Source organism: Molothrus ater, chromosome 26 (genome assembly GCF_012460135.2).
Source record: "Molothrus ater isolate BHLD 08-10-18 breed brown headed cowbird chromosome 26, BPBGC_Mater_1.1, whole genome shotgun sequence".
Taxonomy (NCBI): Eukaryota; Metazoa; Chordata; class Aves; order Passeriformes; family Icteridae; genus Molothrus; species Molothrus ater.
In genome coordinates this window covers 2,771,771-2,783,877 of record NC_050503.2, presented here as the reverse complement: position 1 = coordinate 2,783,877, position 12,107 = coordinate 2,771,771, and the positions used below count along the sequence as shown (strand labels likewise).

At 47.5% G+C, this 12,107-nt stretch overlaps 1 protein-coding gene across 1 annotated transcript in view; it reads left to right on the top strand.

Moving 5' to 3' along the window:
- INSR (insulin receptor) overlaps positions 1-12,107 on the top strand; it is a 63,186-nt gene that overhangs the window by 26,898 nt on the left and 24,181 nt on the right. The window contains exons 3-6 of the mRNA XM_036399236.2: positions 6,800-7,115; positions 9,844-9,989; positions 10,738-10,882; positions 11,123-11,337. Coding sequence (XP_036255129.1) covers positions 6,800-7,115; positions 9,844-9,989; positions 10,738-10,882; positions 11,123-11,337 — 822 coding nt within the window. The remainder of the gene's footprint in view (positions 1-6,799; positions 7,116-9,843; positions 9,990-10,737; positions 10,883-11,122; positions 11,338-12,107) is intronic.

The window sequence follows — 12,107 nt, the reverse complement described above, 5'->3', positions numbered from 1 at the left end:
CACCAGACACAGTTTTGCTTAATTTAATAGCTGTTTTCAGCTTTATGATACATTAATGCACTGGGATTAGGTGTTGTCTTTTTTCTATTGTTCTGAGTAAAATTACAATCAAAGATTTACAGGGAAATGCCCCAAATTAACGTTAAAGATTCTGGTCTTGGTATAAATTACAAGTGATCTCTTCTGCTGTACAGAATGAAATACAATATTTTGCCTGAAGATGTGGGGGTCAGTTTTGTGTTCAGATCAAATAAATGCTCACAAGAAAATAGATGATCATGAGTGAAAAAATTAAAAATAGGTTTAGGGATAAAAATTACATTTATAGGACAAATGGCACTTAACAACTGCCTGAATTAGGGGTCTTGACTGGAAAAGAATGAGTGAAAGAGCAAAACCTATAGAGTAAAAAATACTGTGCAAGTACAACAGGATTTCATAGATGATTTTCTAAGGAGTGAAACCCATATGGATTTCCATAGCAGCAGTGCTGCTCAGCACTTGCAGCAGGAAGCAAGCCCAGGCTCTGTAGTACTAGATTAAGATCACATGCTTGCAACACACTGAGGAGTTACTGCCGGGGGTGATTAGTCTTTGGGTTTCCTTTTTATTTTTTTTTCCCTTTTCCTTGTTGGTTTTGTTTTTGTTTAGAACCACAAGAACCCATGGCTGCTGGGACTGTACCGTTAGGAAATGAAATTACAGTTCCCTCTGCAGCCCTAACTCAGGCAGGACTCTGTGTGTGTGTGTGTGGGGATAAATTTATATGTCACATCTCGCAGCCATTTACAGTAAGAGGGGGAAAAAAAGCCACGGGGACGTGCAGATCCTGTTTCTGTGGGGCTCTGCCTTTGGGTTCTGTGCCTGTGCCCATCATCTAACCTGACACCAACCCAGCCCTGGCACCAGGGCAGCTGTGACACGGCCAAAACAAGCCATTTTCAGCCCAAAAAAAGCCATTTTCAGCCAAAAAAAGCCGTTTTCAGCTGTGGCAACGCCACGCTCTCTCCTGCCTTCCCCTCCAGCTTGTAAACACCCCGTGCCAATTAAACCGCGCAGAAGCCACGGCAGCCCTTCAGCTGCAGTGAAAGGCACGAAGTGGCGTGAGGCTGGTGGTGTTTTGGGGGTGGTGGTGGTGGTGGTGGTGGGAGGCTGGGGAGCTGGCAGGGTTAAGGCTGTTTGCCTTGTGCAGATAGCGGGCGGTTGGCTTGGATGCCTCCCCTGCTCAGGCAGCAAATGCATTGGCTGAGGTTGAGGGCGGTTCTCCTGCCGCAGTTGTTTTGTGTCCTGGACTCCCTTGGATCTGGAGCCTCCTAATTGCCTTGTCTGTAATCAAAATAAGAGTTTGTGTGAGCCAGGGGAGAGGAGCTGGTGGTGTGAGGAGGGTTTGGCCAGCCAGGCACTCACAGTGGCCCAGGTTGCCTCCAGTGACCCTCATCCACACACACAGGGCTTGTTATTTCACCCTAAAATAATCACCTTTATTCACAACAAATCAGTCCCAAACCCATGTGGTGCCCGGACAGCACATGTGCAGCATCTTGGTGTTGATGTGTGTGGTTCAGAATTTGTCCTTAATGAACCATGTTCCTCTTAACCCAACCCAAACCTGTGTGAACACCCAGTTCAGCTCACCCAGGATGTTGCTGTTAAAACCTGAGAATCCCAAAGGAACAGCAAAACTTATCCTGAATGGTGTTTTCCCCCTCACCATTTTATTAACAGAAAACAAGAAAAAAGACCAAACACCGAAGTTTTTAACAGCTTAACGCTTAATTGACTTGCCTGTTAAATACCTGGTTACCTGTGCTGGCTGGGGAATGTGTTTACAGTCTCAGTGAGGGTTGTTTCCACCTGGAGCACGGGGAAGTGGTGAAACACTGAGCGATCTGGAGGTGGAAATTCCTTTGCGCTGACTCCACGGCCGCCTGTCCTCCCCAGCTGGGCCCCAGCAGCACCAAGAAATGTCTGTTTGAATCTCTGATCAGAGAGCTTTGGGAAAGGCATTGTTCCCTCAGTCTTGGGAGCCCCGCTAGCAGCGAGTTAAATATTTATACACCCCTGGAAGGACAGGTTGGAGCCCCTCGTGTCGCTGCGTTTCTCCACGGGTTTGTTCACGTCAGGCTCTTGGGCAGCTTTGGGACAGGGGTTTGAAACACCCAGCTCTTACAGATGTGGTGAGGAGGTGTTGGGGTCTTGGGCAGCTTTGGGATAGGATTTTTAAACACTCAGATCCTACAGAGGTGGTGAGGAGGTGTTGGGTCAGCTTTGGGACAGGGGTTTTGTAACCCAGTTCCTACAGAGGTGGTGAGGAGGTGTCATGGCTGTGCTGGGCAGCTTTGGGAGAGGTGTTGTGGTCTTGGTCAGCTTTGGGAAGGGGTTTGAAACACCCAGATCCTACAGGTGTAAGGAGGTGTTGGGGTCTTGGTCAGCTTTGGGAAGGGGTGTGAAACACCCAATTCCTACAGGTGTGGTGAGGAGCTGTTGGGGTCTTGGGCAGCTTTGGGATAGGATTTTTAAACACTCAGATCCCACAGAGGTGGTGAGGAGGTGTTGGGGTCTTTTGCATCTTTGGGACAGGGGTTTTCAACACCCAGTTCCTACAGGTGTGGTGAGGAGGTGTTGGGTCAGCTTTGGGACAGGGGTTTTATAACCCAGTTCCTACAGAGGTGGTGAGGTGTCATGGCTGTGCTGGGCAGCTTTGGGAGAGGTGTTGTGGTCTTGGTCAGCTTTGGGAAGGGGTTTGAAACACCCAGATCCTACAGGTGTGGTGAGGAGCTGTTGGGGTCTTGGGCAGCTTTGGGACGGGGGTTTGAAACACCCAATTCCTACAGGTGTAAGGAGGTGTTGGGGTCTTGGTCAGCTTTGGGAAGGGGTTTGAAACACCCAGATCCTACAGGTGTGGTGAGGAGCTGTTGGGGTCTTGGGCAACTTTGGGACAGGGGTTTGAAACACCCAATTCCTACAGGTGTGGTGAGGAGCTGTTGGGGTCTTGGGCAGCTTTGGGACAGGGGTTTTCAACACCCAGTTCCTGCAGATGTGGTGAGGAGGTGTCGTGGCTGTGCTGGGCAGCTTTCTCCTGCTCCCTGGCCCCACAGCAGTTTTTGTGGTGCAGTGTGGTGGCTTCTGCCCCTACCCAGAACAGCTGTGCCTTTGTCCCCTTGCTTGGGTTTGTGGGGTTCCCTTTGGACTTTCTGTGAGGAATGGGGGGAGTTGATTTTTTTTCCCCTGTGCTGATTGTCCAGAGTCTCCCACAGCCTTAAGCAGAGGCTGGGGGCTGTGGATGTCATGTCTGGACCTCTGCTGAGCCTCCCCACCTGCCAGAGCTCCCTTAGAGTCACAGAATGTCCTGAGTTGGGAGGGACCCACAAAGATCCTTGAGTACAAACACCCCAGCAATCCCACCCCGAGCATCCCTGGGAGCCTCGTCCAAACATTCCTGGAGCTCTGGCAGCCTTGGGGTTGGGACCATTCCCTGGGGAGCCAATTTTGTTTGTGCAAAAAGGCAAATCTCTGCATGCCATAGCAATTATTGGGGTCTGCAGCCCTCGGTGGAGAAGGGTAATGAGGTGCATAAATCTTTTCAGTGGTGACCTGCAGTGAAAGCACAAAGTGGCAGCAAAAACCCAGATAAAACCTGTGTTTCTGGCCCATCTGATTGACATAACCTGGAGTAAGAGTTGTAAGAAGCCATAGTGAAGATGCTCTGGAGAGGTTTTACACAACTTGAGGTGCTCTCTAGCATGCAGACTTTGATAATGTCATGACATCTGTTCAGGATCTTGGGTAATGAGGATTTGCACAAAATGGTGATTGAATTTCTGGTCTTGAGTGCTTAATGGAAAAAGAGCTGTTGCCTTGGGTGTTTTGCTTTCTTTGAGCTGTCTTTGAGACATCAAAAGCTGGCGGAACAGGAAAAAGAGAAACGTTAAGAATGGTTTAAAAATAGTTTAATTGTATCTTCTGAAAACCTTTGGAGTGGGGACTTTAGGCGGTTTCTGCCCTGTGAATACTTGCAGCTGAGTTCAAAATGTGTAAATAAGCACGGGGCTTTGAAGATTAGTTTCCATAACAAATTCAATATTGTGTGACAGAATGTTAAGTAGGTGCCATGTGTCACCGGGTGCTTTGCATGAGGGCTGGCTTTTCCCAATTACCTGGCTGCTCCTGGGTAAACAAATGCTGTCTTTTGGATACTTTAAACTTTGAGCATGAAAGAGGCAGGGGAAAATTCCCTTTGTGAGGAAATGCTGGTGAGGAACACTGAGAGCAGGATTCCTTGCAGAACGTCCCTTTCTCAGGGCAGGTGTGGGAGAAACAGCCCAGGCTTTCCCCCTGCTCACAAACCTTGATATTCCAGGCTGGAATTAGTTAAGTTCGATGGTGCTTTGGACTAAATTCTGGAATTTTCTGTTGCAAATATTTCTAATAAACTGCAGCCAGGACACCTGTAGCTAGACTGTGCTCATCTGTGTATAACCATTTAAAATATCCATGTATAACCTGGCTTTTAAAGCAAGCTTCCCATTTTATATTTAGTCTAATGCAAGGTGTTACCTGCAGGTTGCTATTTGGCTATTGCATTTCAATCAAGTACTGCTTGTGACAGGTTCACAAAATAAGACCTGTTGCTAGAAAAGGGCAAAAAGTTGGAAAAAGAAATTAATTTGAAACACATTCCTGTGCTTTTTGTAATGGATGAGTGATGCACAGAGAAAACACCTGCACTGAAGGACTAACACAGAAGCAGTAAGATATTTGAGATTAAATTGTCCTTGTGGTAGAATTTCAGCTTTATCCATTTCATATTTCTCCAAGGGATTTATCAGGCTGGAGCAGAGCAGAGGTTGCTCATCTTTACTACCTCATCTAGTCCTGCTTATTCCAGGAATGGCATTAACAGCTTTGACACACTTAATTCTGCAATCCCCTAACATGGGGCGGAGGGGGATTTTCTTCCTAACACAGCTGGGGGTTGGATCATCCCAACGTGTTGTGCTGTGGCTCCCACATGCTGCTCCTTTGGCTGGCTAAAACTTGACCACATTCCACTGTTGGTCTGCTCAGGTGCCTTGACCAGAATTTAGAGATAATATTTCAGAATAGAGATAATATTTCACCTCTGGACATCACTGTGTCAGGACAAAATAAATAATGAATAAGTTAATAAAGCCCCTCTTGCCTGGACATTGAGTATTGGACAGAAAGCTGGGGAAATGTTGAGGCAGATGGTGTTAATTCAGGATTTATTGCTGTCTCCCTTCACCAAGGGGGCTCAGGCAGGACATCAGGAGCTGCTCAGGTGTTGCCTCAGACAGAGCACTCTGGTTTGGTGAGGACAAAGGGTGTCTTCATCTGCATCTTGGCAGTTCACAGCTGCATCCCAAAGGCTGTGAGGATAAACCCAGGTCCCTGTCCCCCATCTAAAGCCCTTCTTCCTGCTTCTGAAGCCCTGCTGGTGCTGGTGTTGGCTCTTGGAGTGCTGATTTCAGCTCTGTCCTCTTTCCTGGCATGGAGTTCTCGGTGTGTTCTGGGTTACAGAGCTGGGTTTGATTATTTCAGCCTCATTTGGACCTCTCAGACTGAGCATGGAGATGCTGAGGGGCAGGACTGACCTTCCCCTGGAGCTTCCCTGGGTTTGTTCATCCTGCCCTCCTCCTCCTCCTCCTCCCTGAGTTACTCACGGTGTTTGCTCTGCTTGGTTTGGAGTTCAAAGCCCAAACCGCTTGTTAGAGCTGTTGTGGGGTGCTAAGTAATGAGTAATTAAAAAGAAAACCATGAAAACCTCAAGCAATAACACTCGTGGGTGCCCTTCTTTGTGGACTTGTTGGGAGAGCCACTGAAGAGCTCATGTTGGTGCCAGGGCTTCCTCCAGGAAATCAGGGACAGGGTGATAGACAGATGGGAAGCAAATCCTGATTAACACGAAGGGTTGTGTAAAAGTGCTGTTGGACGCGTGTTATTTGCAGTACTGCTGTAAGAAACTTCAGTTTTCTAAACTGAGAAACAAAAATTTTCTGGCTGAAACTGGCTGTGCCAGGCTGGGAAGCTCTTGGTGTGGAGTCTCATCACTCCTGAGCTTCAAAAATGACACCAAGGCTCTCCTGGAGCCTCTTTGCTGCACTGAGGGAGCAGGAAAACTCAGTTTTCTTCTTTTGAAGATGAGCATTGATGAGTTGTGAGGATGAATGATAAGACTCCTCAAAAACGTTCTTGAAATGTGGAATTTACACAGAAAGGTGGAGATGAGGCAGAATTTACACAGAAAGGTGGAGGTGAAGCAGAATTTACACAGAAAGGTGGAGATGAGGCAGAATTTGCAGTGAAAGGTGGAGATGAGGCAGAATTTACACAGAAAGGTGGAGATGAAGCAGAATTTGCTCTGCCAAGTGGAGATGGGGCACAATTTTCACAGAAATGTAGAGATGAGGCAGAATTTGCACTGAAAGGTGGAGATCAGGCAGAATTTGCAGTGAAAGGTGGAGATGAGGCAGAATTTGCACTGACAAGTGAAAATGAGGCAGATTTTGCACTGAAAGGGGAAATGAGGTAGAATTTACTCTGAAAGCTGGACATGAGGCAGAATTTTCGCTGAAGGGTGGAGATGAGGCAGAGTTTGCTCTGCCAAGTGGAGATGAGGCAGAATTTTCACTGAGAGCTGGAGGTGAGGCAGATGCTCCACGGCTGCCCCTTCGAAGCTCCCAGGACAAGCAGGACCAGGTGCCACCTGTGTAACCTCTCAGGTCACACGTGGGCAGGCTCTCTGTGACACCCAGCTGCCTGTGATGTTTCTCCCCAGTGTGTCCCCCTGCCTGCAAGTCCCAGGGCTGCACGGCGGACGGGCAGTGCTGCCACAGCGAGTGCCTGGGCGACTGCACGGAGCCCAACGACCCCGCCAGGTGTGTGGCCTGCAGGAACTTCTACCTGGATGGGAGGTGTGTGGAGAACTGTCCCCCTGGGCACTACCGCTTCGAGGGCTGGCGCTGTGTCACCTTCAGCTTCTGCCAGGAGCTGCACAACAAGTGCAGGAACGCCCGCGAGTCCGGCTGCCATGTCATCCACAACAACGAGTGCGTGCACGAGTGCCCCTCGGGGTACATCATGAACTCCAGCAAGTGAGTACCTGGGCTGCAGGGAGAAAACTGGGGCTTGGCTGGGCTTTGCTCCTCCTTGGACGCGGGGTTTGGGTGGTGGGTCAAGAGCAGGAGGGTCGTTCTTGTGCTGAGAGTGACACAGTGCCATGGTTTGATGTGGCCAGAAATAGAGCAAAGCAGGTCCAACTTGGGAATAAAGGAAAAAATACTTTATTAACTTACAATATGTGAAAGAAACACACAGAACTCAGAACGAAAACCTTCCAAAAACATTCTTCCTCCCCCCACCAAATTCCCAACACAGCACAGTGAGACAAAACCTTGGATTCTCAATCAATTTACCACCCCTCAGATAACGAACTCTCAGTTCATCACCACCCTTCAGATAATCAATTCTCAGTTCATCAAGAAGAGAGGAGTCCCTCTTGTACCACAGGCTTCCTCAGGAAACACAGTTGAAACTTCTTTATTCAAGAGAACCGCGCGGTTTTTATAGAATGATACGATAGATTCTGTTTGATTGGCTAACTAACAAAAACATCTTCTGTAAGTAGAGACTCTTAATCTCAGGGTCGTGGGTTTGAGCCGCACATCGGGTGCCAGCTGTGGGAATCCGTGTCTGGAGGGGCTGTTTGGGTCCAATCCAGCTGGCTGGGGACCCCAACCCACACGGTCTTACATAGATGAAAGCAAAAGACCAGAAGTGCTCTTCTCCACGTGGGGATGAATTTACAGTGAAAGCTGAAGATGAGGCAGGATTTGCACTGGAAGGTGGAGATGAGGCAGAATTGGCACTGACAAGTGGAAATGAGGCGGATTTTGCACTGAAAGAGGGAGATGAGGCAGAATTTGCTCTGTCAAGTGGAGATGAGGCAGGGTAAGAGTGTCCTCTGTTTATTGACTTGAGATGGAAAAACCCACATGGGAAGCATTCATGGCTCATGGAGGGAGATTTTTACACCTGGGGGAATGGGGGGTGGAGGAAGAGGACCATGGCCAATGGGATACCAGTAAGGAGGGGTGAGGGGAGGGACTGACCAGGGAAGAGACCACCAATGCTGATACTTAGAGTGGGGAAAAGGGGAAGAACATGTGGTCATAGGATACAAATCATGTGAACAGTGCAAATTACCAAACACCCAGTGCAAACAACTAAATGACTATTTAGTGCAATACAAGGATCTTCCTCATACACCATCCTTGAGAAGAACAAAGTAGGAAAACACCACCTGCAGATTGTTTACACTGAACAAGTTATCACATCCTTACAATTCCCTAAAAATTCTCACAAGCCGCTGTGAGAAGCGCTTGCTGTTTCTCTCTGTCCCATGGCATCCACAGAGGAGTTGGAGCAATCACCTGGTCTGCTTTAATATGATTTACAAACTAATACCTTGCTAATTCAAGCCATTAAAAGCTCTCCCTGCCATGGGCTGGTAGTTTATTCTTCTCTTGCTTGCTGTCAAGTTTGGAAAAAGTGGGAAAGGGAGATGGAGAGAGGACAGGGAAGAGCATCCATAGCGTGGGAGGAGGGAGGTGGGCAGTGGAGAGGCTTTAGCAGCCCTGCTTCCCTGCCCTCAGGAGCAGCCTCAGGCCAGGGAGCCAGGCTGGAAAAGCACAGCAGGGAGAGGCTGTGGCTAATGAAGAGAGCACAGCGTCCTCGGAGCGCTCGTTCTCAGAATATCAGTCCCTCATCCCTGTAATTACTTTCATTGAGCAGGTTCAAGCTGTGCCAGACATAAATGCACAATGTAACAAACAAGTGTAGCACGAATCAAAGCAGGGAACAGCCATTCTGTCTATTCCCAGGGGGTTTTGACAAAGGAATTAAATAATTTATGGTGCTGAGCTGTTTATCACTGAAAACTTGGTTGTTTGTCCCGCATTACCATTCTAGATTGTGGTGAGTCAGATTTCCTATGAATATTGGTCACTTTGTGCATGTATTTGCTCCTGCCATAATAATTTCAGGGAATTCACTCTTTAACAGGACTTTTTATGCCATTTCCTGTTTTGCTTTTCCAAAGAAGCAACAAGCAGCCCCTAAAGTAGCTGTGCTGCTTGTGCAACAGCCCCGTGGCCTCCCCTGTGCTGTTCCAGGCTGCTGCCAGTGGGACCTCTCAGCTCTGCTCCCTGCTTTTCCTAGAGCATTTCTTTCTCTGAACTAGTTGGGAACACATTCTTGTGGTGGTGTGACCAGGGCAAGCCATCAGCTCGTGCTATTTAAGCAGTATTTCCCCAGAGCACAAAGCACATTCTTGCCTTTTTTTAAAGCAACATTGTGTGCAGTCCTCAATCAGAGGATTCCCAGATGCAGGGCCAGCTCTCCACTCATCAATTACACGTTTGGTTAATGATTTTGAGATGAATACTGGGCTGGGATTTATTATCTTGAAAGCCCTGGGATGGAGAGCACTGGGCAGCATCGTGGCCAATTTCCTCTTCACAATAATTCAGGTCACTTCATTTTGTTTTGTAGGGAGGGATTCACGTTTGAAGTGTGGAAGTGACAATTTAAGACCATTTAAATTTATCAGCAGTGATTTTCAAGGCCAGGTTGGATGGGTTGCAAGGTGTGGAAAGAGGTTAGAATGGGACAAGCTTTAAGATCCCTTCCAACCCAAACCGTTCCACAATTCTGTGCCTCTCTTTGGAGTTCCTAAAAAGCGAACCCCACGACAGATTGATCCCTCAGGGCGCTGCTGGGGCCATCCTGCTGACCCTGCTCCATTCCTGTGCTGTTTTGCAGCCTGCACTGCACGCCCTGTGCGGGGCCCTGCCCCAAGGTGTGTGACTTTGGCAAGGAGAAGACCATCGACTCGGTGACCTCGGCGCAGGCGTTGCGGGGCTGCACCGTGGTCAACGGCAGCCTGGTCATCAACATCCGCGGGGGAAGTAAGTGGGCACAGCTGGGCAAGCAGGGACACCCCCTCAGCCTGAGAGGGACCCAGAGAAACCAGCACAAAGCAAAGGCTTTCAGCTGATGGTTTTTGTTAATTGATTGTTGCCAGTTCTCCTGAATTAACGTAAAGAAATTAAATATTAATGTTTATTAATTGTCGCGTTCGCGTTCTCTGGAAAAATCCCTTTGCCCAGGATTTTTCTCCTGGGAAGCTGAGAAGCCTCAGATAAAAAGGAAAACAATTCTTATCTCATTTGCTTCTCCTGTGTTTTGCTCGTGTGGAATATGTTTGGGGATTGTTTACCCACAGGTGGTTGTTTCATTGGTTTCTGGTGTGAGTTGTTTTTACTCTCTGGCCAATCAGGGCCAAGCTGTGTCAGGACTCTGGAGAGAGTCACAAGTTTTCATTATTATCTTTTTAGCATTTTAGCATAGTAACTATCCTTTCTGTATTCTTCAGTATAGTATAGTACAGTATGGTATTCTTTAATATAATATAGTATCATAAAATAATAAATTAACCTTCTGAGAACGTGGAGTCAGATTCATCATTCCTCCCTGCCACGAGGATCTCAGCAAATACAATAATTAATATTGTTAAATATTAATGTTTGGGCTTTAATTGTTTCATATTGATGTTAATTGTTTCATATTGATGTTAATTGTTTAATATTCACGTAATATGTGGGTGTTTCTCTCTATGATACCAGAAAACTCTTCCCAATGTTTTCCTCTCCATAGATAACATAGCAGCTGAGCTGGAAGCAAACCTTGGCTTGATAGAAGAAATCTCAGGTTACCTAAAAATCCGCCGCTCTTATGCCTTGGTTTCTCTTTCCTTTTTTCGGAAGCTCCATCTGATCAGAGGAGAGACACTTGAAGCTGGGTGAGTTCTCTCAAAAGATGCTTTATTTGAATGTTCTGAAGTACCAGGAGTGCCACTTCTATCGGGGTGATTTGTATTGGGAAACAATTCCCAAGTTATTTTTAAATGTTCCTCTGCTCGTGGCTTGTGCCTTACCAGGGCAGACAATTTACATTCATTTTTCTTTGGTGCCTAAATTAGTGCAAAAAGAGTTTTTCATGTATCCTCTCCCAAACCATGTTTTCATTGTTCTGTTTTCAGGAATTATTCTTTTTATGCCTTGGACAACCAGAATCTTCGCCAGCTCTGGGACTGGAGCAAACACAACCTCACTATTGCACGGGGCAAACTCTTCTTCCACTACAACCCCAAGCTGTGCTTGTCAGAAATCCACAAGATGGAGGAGATCTCTGGGACTAAGGGGCGTCAGGAGAGGAATGACATAGCCCTGAAGACCAACGGGGATCAGGCCTCGTGTAAGAGCCTCAAAACAAAGCTTTGCTTCCCTTTCCTCTCCCTCTGCCCTGCTCTCCTCATGCTCCTTTTTCTCCCAGCCCAGCCCATGATGCTTTTCCTGGCTTTTTCATCCCTTTTCATCCCTTTGGTAAAGCAGCAGACGTTGCCCCTTGCCTGTGCACTCACTGTCACTGTGCCACGAGTTAAAGTCCCCACGGGATCTCCCTCTGGCACCCTTGGTCCCACAAAACCCTGGGAGGTTTGTGGGGCTGGGAGTGTATTTATTATGTCTTTTTGAAGAGTTTTGCACAGTGTAACCTCGGCCCAGGCTGGGACTTTGTGTTACTGCTGAGTACCTGATTAATAGTCATAATCTGCTTTTCCCATGTCATGAGGCAACATGGAATAAACACAGGAGAAACAGGATTTCCACCCATCCCTGCAGCCACGTGAGGCAATTGCCATGACAACAGGCAGGGAAAAATTTCCAACAATTTTTGCAATGCCTCTCTGGGGTTTTTCACCCAACAGCTTTCTTCAGGAACAATGATCAGACATTTCCTGTGTCAGCAAACAGCACAGGATGGGCTTTGAAGTTGTGCTGCTGAAGATGGGGTTCTGCAGACACTTATTTTGGCAGCAATACTGCAAGAAATGCAGTCCTTCTGCACCCCCAGCCCTGCTGTTTGTTCTCTTTCTGTGCCACCAACAATCCCCTTTCCCTGTTTGTACCAGGGCTCTGTTGTGGAAGTAATCAGGGGTAGGAAAAACCCATCTCTGTTCTGAGCTG